This window comes from Solenopsis invicta, chromosome 10, assembly GCF_016802725.1.
Source record: "Solenopsis invicta isolate M01_SB chromosome 10, UNIL_Sinv_3.0, whole genome shotgun sequence".
NCBI classification, from domain to species: domain Eukaryota; kingdom Metazoa; phylum Arthropoda; class Insecta; order Hymenoptera; family Formicidae; genus Solenopsis; species Solenopsis invicta.
The window spans coordinates 17,652,238-17,671,695 of record NC_052673.1 but is presented as its reverse complement, the minus strand read 5'-3'; the positions used below and the strand labels follow the sequence as shown (position 1 = coordinate 17,671,695).

General features: G+C 33.7%; 1 protein-coding gene across 2 annotated transcripts in view; it reads right to left on the bottom strand.

Annotated features, from left to right (window-relative positions):
• The window catches only part of LOC105197750 (single-minded homolog 2), a 50,701-nt gene that overhangs the window by 6,435 nt on the left and 24,808 nt on the right, over positions 1–19,458 (bottom strand). For both annotated transcript variants that reach the window (XM_039454127.1, XM_039454126.1), the window contains exons 2-7: positions 8,591–8,914; positions 6,734–6,819; positions 6,480–6,569; positions 5,304–5,519; positions 2,167–2,372; positions 519–625 (exon numbers count right to left, since the gene is read on the bottom strand). In XM_039454127.1, the coding sequence (XP_039310061.1) occupies positions 519–625; positions 2,167–2,372; positions 5,304–5,519; positions 6,480–6,569; positions 6,734–6,819; positions 8,591–8,765 (880 nt within the window). In that variant the 5' untranslated portion in view covers positions 8,766–8,914. The remainder of the gene's footprint in view (positions 1–518; positions 626–2,166; positions 2,373–5,303; positions 5,520–6,479; positions 6,570–6,733; positions 6,820–8,590; positions 8,915–19,458) is intronic.

Here is a 19,458-nt window from a genome sequence, read left to right as displayed (position 1 = left end):
GCGCTATATATCCGCGCGCGAGTAGCGCGAGGTAAGATCAAAGGATGTTTCGTAAGGGCGTCGGTGAGTTAAGCAGCGTCAGCTACTCTCGGTCCACAAAGAGCTTATCCTCGTCGATGTATTGTGTCGACGACGTCGTTTGAGAGGATTCGCGCCGGACCGTCGGTCAACGGAGAAACTATCGAAGGAAAATATTTTCGAGCGTTTGTGTTTCCGGTGTTATTATTCAGACAGAAATAGGTGTCCTTTAAACCGGGAAAACACGGTAATGTAATCCGCGAAAAATGGGAGAGAGGCTGCGGCTGGTAATCTCGTATACGTATTACGTGATTAAAAGAACCTTTTCTATCGACAAATACCTCCGAAAAAAAACGTATTACAGCAAGCTTTGAGAGATACATCGACAATTTGTTAAATAGATAACTGGGGAAGAGAGAAGAGTGAATTAAATTAAATTATTTAAAGAAATATGAATTGAGCCGATAAATTGTGTAATAGTAGCACAATGTAACACTTACGAACGTGATGAGCGTGTCGTAATTGGAAGATGTCGCATCCGTGCACATAGTGGTATAACGTTTTCTCAATTAGATCCGGGGGATCATATCCTGTTAATTGAGCTACTCTGTAATAACAAAAGATATACATGGTACATTTTTCTTCGCTCTTTAGTGAATTTATTTTGTCCAACGCGCACCCAATTTTAACAAATATATATCCCGCAAACCCCGAATGTAACGTAGATGTAATATGTACATGTAACGTAACGTCTATGACATATTCGGTGTTTGCCAGGAATTAAACAAGACTTATATTTTTTTTAAAAAGAACTATTGTATATTTTCTCTAACCAAAGAGAGTATTATTGGTAGTATTTTCTCTGGGAAGTTAATTTTTTTATTTAATTTAAATATATCGTTTTTTTTTATTCTCGTTTCAATATAATTTTGACGTAAAGAGACGCGTATATTGTGCAAAAAGCCACGCGGATATTCCTCGTGTAAACTCGGAGTCGATATCACTCGCGCAGCGTTTCAACGGCGGTACAGTCCAAAAGATCACAGAGATAGGTCCGCTGATCGCTTTCCGCGGATCGGGCTTGTTTTCGTCGGGATTTACGGTGCGAGCGTCGCGAGTTTGCACAATCCGCGCGAGCCGATTCCGATCGACGCGACGGTATGTATAAAATTTCATCGCGCTTCTATCCGCGCTATATTTATACTGCGTCACGTGTTCGTTCCCAGTGCAAGCGAGCGGGTGTTGTAGGGCTCGCCAGGACCGCCGGTGGTGGATATTTATTTGCCGCGGATGGAGAGGAAAAAAAAAAAGAGGATACGCGGCAGCGCGGTAACACGAAACTGATTTTAATGGCCGTATCCCTCTCCGACCGGGGGCACCGCGCGGGCCCTCCATCGAAATATTAATGGCGCAATACGACACCCAACTATAATTACATTGGAAATAAATAATCCACTGTGTCCCGGTGCTCGAGTCAACACTACTCGCTTCCTCCAGCGAGGAGATTCGGCCACAGAAAAACGATTTATTCAAGACATAGTCTCTACTCATGCTATATAAATTTTATATATGAACTATATATTACCTTGTTATACAATATTATATTGTGCTTTATTCGTGTCTTTACACTAAACACATAATTTTCTGGTTTGTTATTTATTTTAATTGAAAAACTTTACGTTTAGATGCGATGAATTGATCGGCTTCTTTCGCAACAATTAATAACATAGAAACAAGAGGAATGGCGCGTAGCTTTTTGACAAATGATCGACTTACTGAGAAAAAAATTTGTTAAATATTATGTTGATTTAATAATTATTTAGTTGCGCGTATCGGACTAAATATTTTAGTTTTTCAACAAATTTTTTCTCAATGTAGTCAATGAGTACCGAGTTTGATCCTCCTATATCTTGACTTTATTATATAAAATTTGAAAAATTGAAGAATTTGAAAAATATGTATGGATAAAGACATATGTGAAATAAATGATAACCCATTTCAGGAATCCACAATTTTATTGTATAATGCATTACGTATTGTATAAAAAAAAAACATAAAAGCAACTTTGTTGATAATTGACATAAAGAACTTTATAAATCTGAAAGAATATTTTAAGAAAATTATATATGTATATCGATAAAATCTTACCTTGCATCAAGGAATATAAGTTTGAGATCCAGGGACGCTCTGAACATGAACATGTTATGGTGCAATTTAATTTCGGTAATGGAACTCGTCGGCAGCGAATGGCCGACCGCCATTAGACCAACGTTACGATAACCAACACCATTTTCATATTCAGTTCCGAGCGGAGCCTCCATGACGCATTTTAAATACCCGGAACAGTGTATAACCTGAAACAAAAAAAAAAAAAAAAGATTGCCGATATATGTTTCGCGTTCTCAAAAATATAATCTAGAATCTCACAAATTAGATGACACATCAGATTTTTCCAACGAGGACAAAGCTTTCTATTTTATCCCACAAATTTTCTAATTCTGAAATTATTCTTATTATATAAAATCAGAAGTAATGGAAATAGCGTTGCTTTTCATAAAAATCCAAAACTTTTTTTCATTAGAATCTTTTAGATACTTTTTACTAACATCAATTAAAAATAGAAAGAAACTAGTGCCCGCGTCAACAAAATTCATATATACATATAAGTAAATATCTGGATATCTTTTTATTTCTCTGCGTGCCGTCTGTTCCGGCAAATTCTTATAGTGCATATAACATGTCGTTGCAAGCGTACTCGAGATGCATTCGCGACGTTACTTCTTGGTCGAATGCGTAAAGTGCGATACTCGAATAATTCCCTCGCGCGCCACAGTTGAAGTACGGACACTTGCACGGAACAACGACAAATTACCAATTCCTGCTTAATTGAGTGTCTGATGACGCGAAAAAAGCCTCGCTGAACGTCACGCTCCGGCCTCAAGTGCCGGGTGAATTTGTGAAGCAAATAGGCCTCTTATTATGCTCGCGTTATATAAATCATCTCATATGCAATTCCGCTGCGTCGGTGCGCGCGGCCATGACTCGAGAGGGACTAGAGGGGAGGTAAAGAAGAGCGGAGTTTGATACGAGGGGCCACCCTTAATCTCACTCCGGCTTAAATTCACGCGTGTCTAGTCGAACAAAGCAAGCTGAATCTCGAAAGGCTCATTAAATTATCAAAATGGCGTATGTGTGTGCAAGAAATTATGTGAATCCATATACTTATTATATTTCCTCTGGATTATGTTTTTAAGACAAGTATATGCAAATAAGTTGCATCGAGAGTTTTTATTAACTCGAGTTTTTCTCAAGACTCTTATCGATATCACCCTAAAATGACCCTCGTGGCAGGTTCTCTATTCTCACTTGAATTTCACGCAATCGTTAATCCGGACATTTCCGTTCGCGCGTCGATAAAAGAAAAGCCAACTACAATCCGCCTTTGTACTAAGTACCGTAGGGATAAGCTCGCCCTAGCCCCCAAGGCTCTCTCGGTTGGTCTAACAGCTCGTAAGGGGTTGCATTCATGACTTGAGTTAGACACCATGGGGATCTTTATATGTGATTCCGTCGAGGGTTACCGTCATCGTGGCACTGCGTGGCCTGAACGAGCTATTTGCCAAACATTTTCCTCCGCCAGGACTGCCTTCCTCGGTTAGCAAGTGCAAGGTACACCGCAGGTCCCTTCACCTCCTCTCGTCACCTCCCTTCGCCACGGAACAATAGCGTTGTTCGTTATTGCCCGAGCATATGTCGAAAGTTTACGATACGCGATACGCGGGGGAAGTTAATGCGGACAGTTTTACTCGATTTCGGAAAATTAAGGCGTCCGTTCATAAATCGAGATTAGTGTCTATACGTAATTTTTCGCATTTGCACGGCAGGTCGCATAAATCTGATTAATAGTTTCGACAGTGTAACATGCTGGCTAGAACTGATCCTTGCTATACACATATTTATAGCTTATTTGAGAGAGCAAATAGTGAAAAAAAAAAATTATTTTTATTTTATCTTGATTTTATCTTTCGAACGTTAAATTTCACGTATATATTATGATATAATAATAATATAATATAATGTTATAGTAAAATAATAATATTTAATTAATTCACGAATTCGAGATTTATAGCAGGTGTTTTTATTATTGTGACAATTACATTATAGCACTAATATTCAGCTTGGCAAATTCTTCTTTATTTTAAATTTTTATTTGTGAAAGTCTTTAATTTGTTTTATTTATAATTATTTTAAAATTAGTTTAAAATTAATTAATTGACTTTAAGAATATAAAATAATAAAACTAAAATACAATTTACATTTTAGTTTTGTTCATTAATTCAGAACAATATAGATCACATCATCAACTTACAATTAGTTATACTTTCAAATATAAATTTAGGTATAATGTGTTTTTTTTTATATCTTTTACATTGATACATGCGATTATATATACATATTAAAGTTATACTATCAACAATTAAAAAGGTTGAAGGAAATATATGAGCGTTTCTTTAGGCAGATTGAATACTAACTTTATCACCTGCCTAATGCGTTTTCTTTCTGTCTGAGACTGAACGTGACTGGAACAATTGCATCCCTATTTAGCTGACAAAACTTCATTTATTATTCAGCATTAATTTTTTTTACGATTTTATATACATATAATACAAGAATGCTAATCGTAATTCTTTCTTTAATCCTTTTTGGGGATGCTATAAACCTGCTATAAATCTAGGATCATAAAATAATGAAACTGTAGAACTTCCTTCTATTTTCCCTTCTCTCTCTCTCTCATTTCTGTAAAAAGATCTCTTTTCTATTCTTATTGCCGTATGTTTAGTATCTTTAATAATTTTAGATTTGTATTTTTAAAAAACAAGATTTGAAGAACATTTTTTTACTTATACTTGATACTTTTATTGTTACTATAATAATTAATAAAATTATAATATTAAAGTTACAATATACTTGGAATTCAAAATTTGTTTCGATCATGCTTTGTTAACTTCCTGAGAAATTTTTTGATCAAGTGTTAAGATTTACATACATAATACTTAAGGAGGCATTTTTGTTTGAAAACAAGCATTACTCTTTAAAAAGTAGAAAATCTTGATTTTTCTTTTGATATTAACATCTTTTTTCGATCTTTTAAACTTCCTTAATTGTTTTAGGGAATCTTGAATGTTAGTTTTCGAAAATATTGACGTATTTTTTATGAACACTTATTTCTTTATTTACTTTAAATCTTTTTTTAATTCTTTTTTTATGTTTTTTTTTTTATTTACCTTGTATCCTTCCGTGACAAGACCTGCGTTCCTTTTCGCCAGGATGCACTTCATTCTGAGGAGAAAGGCACGTTCCAGCTCAATTTCACCTCGCGAATTCGGTGGTGGGTATGTGAAACCTGGGAGGTTTGCGGGCGGAAGATTCAGCACGGAAATCATCTCGTCGCGATCTTCCGGATAAATGTATTCGAATATACTGTTTCCCGTTAGTTCCACCTGCACATGAACAGTCTCCGTTAGTAATTTTCGAATTAACTTTTATTATTTGGCACAGCAATGTAGCTTGCCTAGGGTGTGTGATAATATGACATATAATAATATTGTTTTGAACGAGAAAATTTGCCATGTAAGAATTACGTACAAACAATAAAAAATAGAAAATAAGGCTAAAGGTGCGCAATCATAATTATTAACATTATTATAAATATTTATTCATCTTAAATGACAAATGCGAACGTTTCGACTTACTTTGCAATGGCGTCATCCTCGGCGTATTTGATAATAAAATTTTGAAAAAATTCTTGGATAATGCTTATCATTAAAAAATATTCTTCTGTCAAGAGTATACAGTCGAAAACTTTTTGCTCCGCAAAGAGACATACTCCTTGTCTAAAGTAAAACTGTTTACTGAACGCATTACATAGAGTAATTCCGATTACATTAACGAAACATATTGCATTGCTGACACAAAAAATGTCAAGCGGTTAAATAATAAATATATAAATAATAAAAAAATAAATTTATGAATAAGAATAGAAAAGTTACAGAACAAAAAAAGATAATGTGGAACAAAAGTATAAACAAATTAATGACGAGCCAACCATTAAAATTGAAATAAATTGTACATCGTTCAATAAGATATTGAACACATTTGCCATTTAAGATGAATAAATAATTATAATAATATTAATAATCGTGATTGTGCACCTATACCTGCGCTGACATTAACCTTATTTTCTATTTTTTATTGTTTAAATTTCGAGAGTTCTAATTTAATTACATATTGTTTGTTTGAAATTACGTACAAGACATTTCCTTTCTTTTACTTTCTTTTTTACGTTTAAAAATAAGTAGCTGAATTATGCAAACAAATTATTAGTTATGAAGTATATTTTTTCTCAAAAAATTGCCAAAACTAAATTATTAATTAATTATAAATGAGGGGATATCTCCCACCTGCGACAAACCTAAGTGCACGCTAGCGGTCTCGCTTATGTACATAATTTTCCCATCCGGTGCCACGACGAAAATGAAGCCATCCAGTGTCTGTAGCAAAGAAAAATTTTGTTATCACAATGTTAATTCACGCGAATTTAATAAACAATTTTTTAACTATTAATTTTCTACTTTTTTACAAACAAAGAAAATCATATTCCAAATTTATATTTGCGTTATAAATCAATGTGAAAGTATGAATGACGATCACTTACTTGTAAAAGATGGGAGCCCAGTTCCTTGATGGTGGTCTCTAAGGGATTGTTGGGTGGTGGCGCGGCACCCCATTCATCTCCGAGACCTGAAAAATTTATTTGGAGGAATCAGTCTTCTGCTTTTAATATCGAGTGAGCATACGCCCATTCGACGATATATATTTTTTTGGTAAAATGTATTGATTATTGCGTCTGTCTAGTTATCGGGCCTGTTAAATTAATTGATATATAAAATAATAAATAAAAGTGTACTTTGACATAAGTAATGACATTTATTTATTAAAACCAATCTAAACGTCCACAGGGACGATTGCGTTATGCAAATTTAACCGTATAAGTGATTGAGGTTAATAAATCTGTCTCCTTTTTTTTATTTTCACTAGTTGTAGGGCTGGTATTCATGAATTTAGCAGCCGGACTTTTACGCGCAAAGGGCAAATAGTATCGGATGAGATGGATGTGATTGCGCACTTAATGCATTGTTAGTCCCCGGCGCTTTGTAAGCAAAGCATGGGGGCCGTTATAGTGTTACAATGGCCTCCCCCAGTTCGATTCCCCCTCTCACGACATCGGCGAATTGAATTTCAAGTGGCTGCATCCCTCTAGAACGACCGTTCTGTCTCGGGGAAAAAGAGACACGGCTTCTTCACGATAACGCTTTTAAGAGCTCTTCCTTGCACGTTTTGTCGAAAAGCGAGCATGAAATTTCTCGAGAAGTCGATTATTGTCGCAAGATTAATCCTTTACAATCCAAAAACAATCATCGAAGATAAATCGATATTAAATGAGACATATAATATTGTAACGTCGTTATTTCAAACTTCACGATTTCAGCGATATTAACAAATAATATCGTTGTTACATCAAATCTTGAATCTGTTTTTAACATTTCCTCTGTTATATCGGATTGACGTAAAATGTTCGATGTAACGATAGCAAAGCACTTTGAACCAAAGCTGCTTCTTTCTTCGAGATGGATCGAGCTGTCTTTCAAACGCTATTGTATATTGATATGATAATCAGACCGTAAAATCTGACACGCGTGGTGTATTGAAACAGCATGATCAACGATTCTTCCAAGGAATGTGTCACTCAATAATCAAACTCGAGGAAAACGTGCTCCAGAATACGCAATCTCTGAAATATGTTGTACTCCAATTTGAATATGTAGCACGTGCAACCTAAGTGATTCTGAAAATTTGTCTAAAGTATAAAGATATTTGTTATCAAATTAGATTTTGCTTTCTTTTAATTCTTGATATTTTTAATCATTCAAAAGGTTTTTAAAAATTAGTATCTATTCTTCATCTTTCGGCTTTTCACGGCTAACGTGTCTCAAATATTAAGAAAAATGGAATAAAATTCAATTGACGATTCACGACTTATTCCTCGTAAAATTTTATGCGACATTTCTGTTGTACCGCGCGCCATAATTAATACGTAAACATTCGATTGTAGGTTTAATTGCATTATTGTCGTCATGAACATTCAATAGGATAGAAGACCGAAATATTGGTCTGGCTCTTGTAACTCTTGTGCTCTTCTTTATTTATTCTTTGTGATATCTAAAGATGTTAAAAATTTTCAGATAAAGTTAAATAAACTCTGTATGTAGACAATATAAAAACCACTTCAGTGAAAAAATTTAAAAAAAAAGACAGTTTCAATAACCTCAATCACTACGGTTAAATTTGCATAACACAATCGTCCCTATGGACGTTTAGATTAGTTTTAATAAACAAATGGCATCATAACTTATACCAAAGTACACTTTTATTTATTATTTTATATATCGATTAATGTAACAGGCCCGATAATAAATAAAAGCAAAATTTACCAATTGGGCATATTCGTTACCATGAGGAAAAACAGCTCTCATCTTGAGATAACTGGTGGTCAGCCTGATGATGCTGGCCTTGTCCAGTTGCGTTGTAATGGCGGCTGGAAGTGGTAACAGCTTCGCCAGCTCGAGAAATTCTTGATTCTCTTTAACGCGGCGCGATCGCGCTGCGTTTTTACTTTTCTCTTTCATCACGGTTTCCTGCGAACCAGCGGGCGTAGTAGAGCTAACGATGGCGTTCGAATTGTTGCTGTTATTGATGAGATGATGATGAATATGATGACGATGATGGTGATAATGATTTGAGCTCAGATCCAGCGTGTCTGGGGGAGGACTGTCGCCTGCAAATTAAAAGAATAATTTCCGTTAATCATGCGTGTATAAGCAAAAAAATTTTTGTATAGTTTATTAAAATTTTATTTGCGTTGTGCAAAAATGTTGTTATAACTCTTAGGAGGTTATTAGCGTTGTTATATAATCCCCAAAAATAGTAAACAGCTTTTATTTTTAGCAATTTAATTCTTAAAAATTCTGTTTTAATTTAATCTTATTTAAACTATTTTGTTCCTAAATAGCACAAAAGAATTCTCTAAGGCTACTTTTGGAAATGCGTCTGAAAGACATTCTTTAGACGTCTTAAAGACGTCTTATGTCTCGATTTTAGACTTTGTGCTGTTTGGGTTAATTTTATATTATTTATCGATAAGTTCCAAAGATTCAACAACCTTATAGGAAAAAATATATGTAGGATGGTCATCAAATCCTGGATCCATTGAGTTGACTGTTTTCACACGAAGCCACGCACTATCATATTACATATGTAAATTACATGTATAGTAATTTGTTAAATTAACAAAGGTTAAAATACGTAACTATTTGAGAAATTGAGTAGACACGATTTTACGCATATTATTTGCTCTAATGTGAAACATAAATTTTTTTTAAGAGCCCGTAACATTAATCTCTCATATTAAAGTTCAAGAAAGGTTATAGCTCGTAATTCCTCGACGTTATCGCGCGTGTGTGCGCATGTCGTTCTTAAGGATAGAACTTAATACGTCAAGAGTGGCATTAGGGGTTTGCGCGCGCGAACTGGAGGCTAGGCATGCGCGATCTGCGCGCGTGCATGCAAAATCGATGCAGCAATAACGCGAATCGCAAATTGAACAAACGACAGCGTAAAGTAGTCGCGCTATCAGCATGCCCGGCTGAATTAACTTAACTCCGCTACGCAAAGTTCGTGCTCCACGCCCGCTGTAATCACAATTCATCGTCATCGTTAACGTCGACGGTGGACGTAACACCCGATATCCTGCCGACAATCGGTGGAAAAATATAGACGTTTGCCCATCTTGTTCTTGTGTTATGTACAGAATGCTAAATGTAAAATTATCACACTTCTTTCCTCACAATTCTGAAACGCTGCCTATAATTTGCCTGTATCCGCTGTTTTTTTTTTTTTTTGCTATACAGTAAGTATTAGTTATCGCCTGGAAAATGTTATCTTCTCTTATATTATGAACCATAAAATTTACATTATATGTAAATTTCGTGTATTGTAATTATTTATTATTCCTAAAATAATGTGAGTAATGTTTTATATCCGACGTTGCTGATGTATCAGGCGATGCTGTAAAAATTTTACACAGCTTTTTACGCTTCATGCAAATCGTCCTGGATAACCGGGAGGTCATTGGCCCTGTAGAGATCGGAATTTTGCAGGCGCAATTATTTGTCTTGCAATATTGGCGGTCGTGACTTTATTTCGAAATCACATTCGAAGCTTCCAAGCCGAATTACATTTTTCCCAGATGAAATAGAACCGTCTCTATGGACACATCGTATATAATCCGTAAAATTGGGACTACGAATTTTTTTTAATTTCCCACAACTATGCAGGCGCGTGACGAATTTTGAAAGTATAAATCGGCAAAAAACTTGCACTCGAACAGTTTGTACCATCGCTACGTAATTTCGTGAGTCCATATCTATTCTGTGAAAGTATCAAGAAATAAAAGAAATATTATACAATTCACAGACTGTGAAAAATGTTAATTATGTAGTGAACATAATTTTAAAAGATTAAATTATTTTATTAAATTTATTTGTTTTTTATGTTACAAATTATTATCAAATATTACGTTTAATATATCATTATCAAAAAAACTGCACAACTTAACTATTGAATTTGTTACTATAAATTTAATAGGAAAAAAGTTATGCGAACCTAAAATATGATTTTATAGCTTCAATAGTTTCAATATTGCAATAGCTTCAACATTTTTCCATCCTCTTTCACTTTATGTACAATTTAATTTTATTGATCAGTAGATTTTTATCTAATATTTTAATACTAAGTTCAACTTTTATATCAAAGGCTCTTATCAATTAATTGCCCTGAATGAAATGATTAATTCATTTGACCAATGAAAGAAAAAGAGAAAAAGATAAAGTTTTTTCACAAGTAGATACATTCGCGCCGTAAGCTCGTATATATTTTATAAATTTATGTCTTAAATTTACAAGCAAGCCAGTCATTTTTATACATTGAATTTTTTTACTATTCTCTAGCTCTTCGATTTAAATTTCACATATACACACTCACTCGCGAGCATAAGCATATAAAAAAGTATTTGTTAAACATAGATATTTTGGCGATTTTAAATCTCATAAAAATATATCACGTTTTAAAACGAAAGCTGAAGTGAATTCCTCGAGTGCTCTCCAACACGCGCGGTTGATGCAAAATAGGAATTTTGACCGTGTCGTCATTCATGAGTGATACGTCGCGAATGCTACATAACAACGAAGCTCTTCGTTATAAGAAACGAAAGCAAAGGGAGCAAACCATCATTAAAACGCCGGCGAGAGAGCAACGTAACGACATAGCTACCAAAACTTCTCTCGAATGGAAATTCGCTTGAATAATGTATTTTTTTTGCCTCTTCACTCTGCATTCGGTGACAGTTCCGACCGACGCTCAACACTTCTCGATTTCCTGAGATAGGTATTCTATCACGCGTGCAGAATGCGCTATACCTTTTTATTTATTTTTATCAAATAAAAATTTATCACTTTTTTTCTCTTTTTATATATAAAATTTTATAAAATGGAAATTAAAATGATGTACTTCGATATTTGCGTACGAAAACTTCTTTCGAAGTATTAGTAAAATTTATCTTTTCAGATAATTTTGGATAACTGTTCTCTGAGATGATGCAATTCGTCATCATAATTTCATATTTTGTAATTATTATTCCTTTGTTCTATAAAAAATTATTTTATGGGAAATACATTTGATGAAAATTGATATTTTTAAGCAAAACACAAAATTTCTAAATTTTCTCGCTTGCAATTAACAAATAACAAATAGATTGTTGAATTGATATTATCCTTCTAGCTTTTAAATTGATTAAGTAAATTATAATGTTCAGAATAAGATAAGAATATTAGTAAAATTGTTTTCCCAGACAAAAAATATATTATAATAAAAATATCACATGTTCTTTTCAAATATCTCTCTTTTCTATAAAAAAAATTTATTTATTTTACAATATTATTCATAAAAGGTGTACAAATATTATTTTTAAAAGATTATTCTTTTTTTATTGATTTATGAATATCCACTGGTGATAATTAAAAAACATCGATCATGAAACAATTATGAAAATGCCAAGCGTTTATTGCATAACATTGTGACGAATTTACATTGTACCTGGAAATATTATTTCCAAAGTAATGTGCGTAACTTAATGTCGCTTATCTTTTTTCTGCACATTCGTAGAAACCATTCTCAGTTCATTCGTGCTCTTTCTGCTACTTGCAAGCCGTCGGGAACAGCTCCGAGGAAAAGTGATTCCGCACTCTAAGAATAAGTTATTTCTTCATTGGTTGGTGTTCATATGTTTCGATTGCACGATCTTCGAAAATAATGGTCCGTAGAAATTAAAGATGGCTTTTAGCCAGAACCATTTTGTGTGAAACGTTTGTAATGCTGAATATTACCGCAAGGAGTTGATTTTGATGAAATAATTAGAGGGTAAAAAATGTTAAATTCTAATAAAAATACATAAACACAAAAAATCATTAATTCTACTGCTAAGAAAAGCGATTATTTGATTTACTTTTTTTATTTAGTAATGATATGTTTTATAATAATTTTTTATTCTTATTTTATTTATTTAAAACAAAAGAGAAGCTTTATTTTGTTTAGATCCGTTGTACTGGTTGTTTTTGTACGTATGTTTTTTTAGCAACAGAAACATTTATAAATATCAAAATATTTAAAATAATTATTTTTATGCTTATTATTTCGAGTAGCCTTTCTTTACATATCGGCGTTTATTTCTAATCAATATTTTAAAATAAATATTTATTTTTATTACGCACATGTGGAGGCGAAGCACGCTGATAACGTATGGTTTTATACTCGCATTGTGTGTACGTGTATGTATTTTTCAATTTGAATTGTCAAATTGTTAAATTAACAGTAATTTAATTAATCTAGCATTTTATATAAGTTTTTATTTATTTTTTATTATTTCGTTTATTTAAAAAAAAAGAAAAATTTTATTCTGTTCAGTTAGATGTGTTACTTATACTTGTTTTTATATGTACACTTTCTCGCAAAAAAAGAACGTAATGATAATCGAAACATGAAAAAAATGATTTTCATAATATGCTCATTATTTTGAGTAAGTTTTTTTTTACACGTTGACGAATATTTTAATCTTTTCCTATATAAAAATTTCCATTTTATAACACTCATTTATTTCTATTACACTACAAAGCATGCAAAAATAATAAATAGTTTTATATTCACATCATATTGCAATCCGAATTGACAAACTAACGCAGATTTAAATAGAAGTGATTTTTCGCGGACATGAAATTTATTTGAACAATCGAGCAGCGCGCTCAGTATCTTAAAATTTTAAATGACTCGCGTATATTCGAATATTCAGAGAAATTTGAATCGCATGTATAACTGTAATACTTTTCCGACCTTTTTGTTTGAATTTGATTTTCCAGTCTCGGGTACAAGCAAAGCTTCTTATGATAGCAGGCCCACCGTCGTACTTTTCCATCGGTTCCATCCTCACCGGCATTCTCCCTATTGCAACTAGCTGAACTTCGATACCACGTAGATGGTTCACAATATTTCACACGTGTCGCCGATTACGTTAGAACTACTTGATCATCGTTTTCGAGCACGCGTAGATGAACAAGCTCCTTTAATGTGCGGCTTTTATTGCGACTTTCGAACCACTTGATCCACGATATTGGACGTGTCATTAATCAAAGGTATCGATCAATGTCCTATCAATATTGTGTCAAGATTTGGAAGGAATCGCCGCGATTGGTTGTAAAAAAGCCTGTCGATGTGAACGGAACGACGGGCAAACGTGAAAAAAGCGACTCCCGTGTCTCGCGTTAAACTCTCGGCTAGGGCGCATTCATTTCGCAAGCGACTCGCTGTTTCTTGCCGCTCGACCAGTCTCTTTCCACTGTACCTTACCCTTGTTCATCCCAACCAACGTAGTTTCCCGGTGGGAGACCTAAGCTGTGAGAGGCACCACCCTTATTTTAAGCTCCACCCTTGAGGTAGTAGGGTCAGTCACGGGAAGGGGAGAGAGGAAATCAGGAATTCTCTATCAGCGTACACGCACTTGCAAAGCGCAAATGTCTATGTGTGGGTTCTCTTGACTTTCAAACAAAAAAACAATATGAAATCCGAAGGATGAGAGAAAGAGAGAGAGAGAGAGAGAGAGAGAATAAAAATGTTCTTGCGACAGATTTATTATAGTTATTTATTACCTGACAATATTGTTCTCTTTCTACAAAGGTAGAAGGGTTCAGTTTTTTATCGCAAAAGAAATCTATGGTCCGATAAGATTATAAAAAGTTTTTTTTTTTTTAAATAATATTAAGATAAAATTTGATATCAATAACATAAAATAAGATAAAATGTAAACATTTTGAAAAAGTTTCACATCTTTAAATATTACATCTCTCGTATTGATCTTCGTAAACAAAAGAAAAACGAACCAGCACTACTAGGTTGTGGTGTTTGGCGAAACACCACAACCTGGTGGTGCTGGTTCGAAAGTCCCTTAAATGAGTTGACAACCGCGCAATTCAGCGGCAAGGGAAAGATGTCCACCTGCCCTTTGTTTAACGTCTACCTGCTATTGCTTCTATTGTTGAACATCTTGTGTGGGAAGGGAAGGGAAAGGAAGGGGGAAGGACTCATGGAGCACAGTAGAAATCTTAGTTTTCCTAGCAAATTCTATGTCGGCACTTTTGATCTAAAACAAAATGGTCGGCCATGTGCGGTGCGGACATTTTAAACAATAATAAGCACAAAATAAAATAAAATAAAACTATATTATTAAAGAAATGTTAATGCAAAAACGTTTATGAAAATTTACAAGTACGATAAGAAATGGCTGCAATTTTGTTTGTTTGTAATTGAAAAACATGTTCTTCATAAAGTGTATTTTATATTATTGTATAATTCAGTGGATATCTTTAAAATAAATCATTTTATGACAAGCGGCAATCCATAATTTTAAGCTTAACTTATAATTTCTTTTTATGTTTATATATTTTTCATATAAAAAGTTATACACAGTGATGAGCCAAAATGAGTACAATTTGATTTTTTTGCAAGTATAAAAACAAGAAATGTAAAATAAATTTAATTTTTATTATATTTAAATAGTTGCTTAAGATATACGATAGATAGTACTTTATCTTTTTATATCCTTCGGAAATCGAAATAGTGTTTAGTGTTTAGTATACTTATACTTTAATAATATCTGATCCAAACAGCACATAATATTTATTTAAATAATTATAAATATTTATCGCTATTAATATTATATATATAATAATAATAGTAATAAATATTTATGAATATTTATCTTTTTCTTGCCATTGAATTGCACGGTTGTCAACTTATTTAACGTATTTTCGAACCAGCACTACCAGGTTGTGGTGTTTGGCGAAACACCACAACCTAGTAGTGCTGGTTCGGTTTTCTTTTGTTTCCGAAGATCAATACGAGAGATGTAATATTTAAAGATGAGAGAACGTTTTCAAAATGTTAATATTTTATCTTATTTTATTTTATTATTGGCATCAAATTTTATATATATTATGTATCTGAAGGAAAAAATTATAAGATCTTAATTTAATACGCAATTAAAATATTAAATATTTTATAAATATTGTTATTTTAATATTTATGATAAATCTTTATAATCTATATTTTAAGTAGCAAGTCTTAATTATCAAGCTCGAGATTCGTTATAATTGATGAGCAATCGTACTTTATCCTAATAAATCCTAATTAATTCTTTCTCGATCAAGCACTTGATTATAGAAAACAGTTATAGAAACGTTTCACGTGGTTAGACATACTGTCGTATGTTGTCTATTTCTTGCCGATGAAGAAAACTACACTTGTCGCTAAGGTGGATGTAGTCATACTTTGACCTTTTTTTTTTGTCAGTCGAACACCTGCATCTTCAACATATGTTTGTAATATATTTCAAAACAATAGCTCGAATAAGAGTCCGACAATAACTTTTGGAAACTTTATATACAATTCAGTGGTATAGAAATACATTTACATACAAAAATTTATTCTTTACATTCGTATAATACTACACAACCTATACACTACAGAAGTTTACAGAAATATTGTTACAATATTACTGCAACTCTGCTGTGTGGAAAGATGAATAAAATTAATGGATTGTGTGTCCATTAGAAATCTTTGTTTTCTTACTAAAACCGACAAAAGAATCCGACAAGGGTTTAAACCAATAAAAAAATAAATATAATTTTTAGTTTGATTGAGAAAATCTAATAGGAATCTAAGAAGAATAAGGATTTAATCCTTAAAAAATGATTAACCAGAAAAGCTAAAAGTAATGGCAATTATGGTATATTAAAACAAAAATCAGTATACTATCACTAAGAACAGTGTATATATTACTGATTGATATAATTATCAACTTAGTACTGAAATTAGACTATTCACTGAATTCAGTGTCATTCAATGAACAATACACTGATTCTACTTTAGATTATAAATACATGTTGACACACATGTTCCTGCTTCTCTCTAAAGTTCTAAAAGACTTTTTGAAAAAAACTAAATCTTTAATTAAGACTTTTTTTAAATTTTTTGCAAATTGATGAGCACATTTTGATTTTTACAAGAGTCTGATAAAGGATTCTTATCGTTCGTTTGAGAATGAGAAAAATATCGACGGTATCATATCAAATATACATAAAGAAAGAACAGTTTGCTAAAATATAAAAGAATTTATATATTATAGATACAAAAATAAAAATAATTATGTGGATTATCAAAATAATTTTCAGATCCGTATTTAGCTAAATTTTTAAATACTTTATCTAAACTCTAAATTATTTTTTCCGTGTATGTGTAATAAATTTGTTTTATCAAACACAAACGACCCGGATGTATGTTACTTTCAGCTTACATCCGTCGAACAATTTTCCCGTCGGAAAGTTTCACGAGGTTTCGTAATTATTACTACGCGCTTACTTCAGTTCCAGAATATTAGCGAAATGAACTGGACATTTCGTCAAAATTGCAAGAACATTAATAATCGTTCCATCAACTGTTTCTACCCTTTCACATATTTATTTTAATTTATCATAATTTATATTTATTATCACAGTCGCTGTATTTTCAGCATTACAAAACATTTCACATCGTACGATAGATACAATTTATTTAAGAACGTTATTTGTGATTTTCCTAAAATTTTAATTTTCATAAAATGTAACGATTGTCAGTATACATTCGGGTAATCAAGAATGCATTACTTTCGTGTCGTTTCAACGCTCGCATTCATTAAATTCCGCACGAGAAAATTTTCACAACGCACGCAAAGAGAATCGCGCCACAACCTCTGATTTATTAATTAGCGCCTCCCGATAATGCATTTGCTCGTTGTTCTTCGTTTATCAAAATCGCCGGCCATTCGCAGATTTTCACACAGCTATTACATACCATTACGACTATAATCGATATCGACGGTATAGTAAGTAAGCGCGGCGAGGGAGGATGAGGCAATCCAATTTGCGGCCACTGGTATCCTGTCCCCGTCGTCCAATTAACGGATCTTTCTTCTAATCTCATGGATTCACCTGGTGCCCGTCCGGATAAATCCCGAACCTTTTTGCTCGGGATAAAAGAGAAACGAAAGAGGGACGACGTGAGGGAAGAATGACGTGCAATTATCTAGGTACGTCGATTGCTGTATGTGTCGAAAGTGCCGAATCGCCGCGTGCGTGAAGCGAGGAACGGTATTACTTTCGATAACGATTACCAATACTGCAGTACAGATCGAAATAGACAAAAAGGTCCATCTAAAAAAAAAGAAAAAGAAAAAACTCTTTGCGCGCGAAAAGTTAATGGAAAAGCTAATGGGAAAAGAAAATGATGCCTACAATTATCTGCCATACAGAAAATTTGAGAATTTTTTTAAACATTTACATAGAATTCATATAATGTTGACGTTATTCGTATATTCTCAGGATTGCACAGAAAAAAAACGATTTTACTAAAATATAAAAATTTAATTAGATAAAAATTAAAATAACTTTTTAATGGGATTAAAGTGATTTATTCAGTACGCTCAAGCTACTTGCTAAAACATATCGAAACTTTTTTGCAGCATGTTTATTTTGCTTCACCGTTCTTCACAATTATTTTGATGGTCCAACAAAATTATTCCCAAAATCCGTATCTAGCTAAATTTTACAAAATCCTTCTTTCCGCGCGTATATGTTACATTATACTTATACGATAACATCTTTCGCGGCAGAATAGAATGCAAGTGTCTGGTAGCTTCATGTATGACAATAAGGGAAGAGAAAAATCGACCACAAATCTCGTGAAAATGTTAGCGCAGTCGGTCGTAGAGAGATCCATGTAACTTGTTATATTTTTATCGCGCCATTTCTTATGCGAGGAGGAAAGTAAATGGCAACGGGGAGAGCGGGCGGCGCATTATGCAGATCGTGCAGGGATGGTCCGAGCCATCGTGTCGGTCGGTGGGATCGCCGGAGGCGACGGAGATATCCCGCTCGTCGCGATGGTACGCCGGGGTAGTTTTCGCGCAAATACGCGCGAGAGAGTATCCGCGCGAAACAGGCAGAGATAATATTTGCCGGGATTTGCACGCGTGCCCGGCCGGCCGGCCGTTATTTTCGTATCGTAATGCCGCCGCGCGGGATGAGGCCGCGTATCCGTGAGAAATGACACATCCGCACGCGCGCGATTTCGCGGCGACGCGACGCGCGTCGCGTCTCCATTGTATGCGCGCGCTGGCCAGGATAAATAGGTGCCTCTACTCTTCCCGCGCCGCGGTGTTATCCGAATTAGAGAGACTACGTGCTCGCTGCTATCCGCCGTTCCGTAAATTCCCATTGCGCGTTCGATCAACCCATGTATTCTATATTAAGAACGCTCTTTCTTTCTTTATATACTCTCTAAATCTGAATCAGTGGATAATCACTGACATCAGTGCCAAGTATGCCACTGGTAATCAGTGATTATCTGAACTAAAAAATCAATAAATTTATCGTGTATTTATTAATGAATATTGCGTATTTATTAGTATTTACGAGTGTATTTATTAATACACTGATCAATAAGAACTTTTCAATGATTACCAGTAACTTTTCATTGACATTTAGGTTAAAAAAATCACTGATTTATCAGTGCCAAGTATACCACTGGATAATCAGTGACTATCCACTGATTCAGATTTAGAGAGTATATATATATATATATATTTTCTCGTTTCTTATTTTCACGAAAGCTTCGGTGAATCAG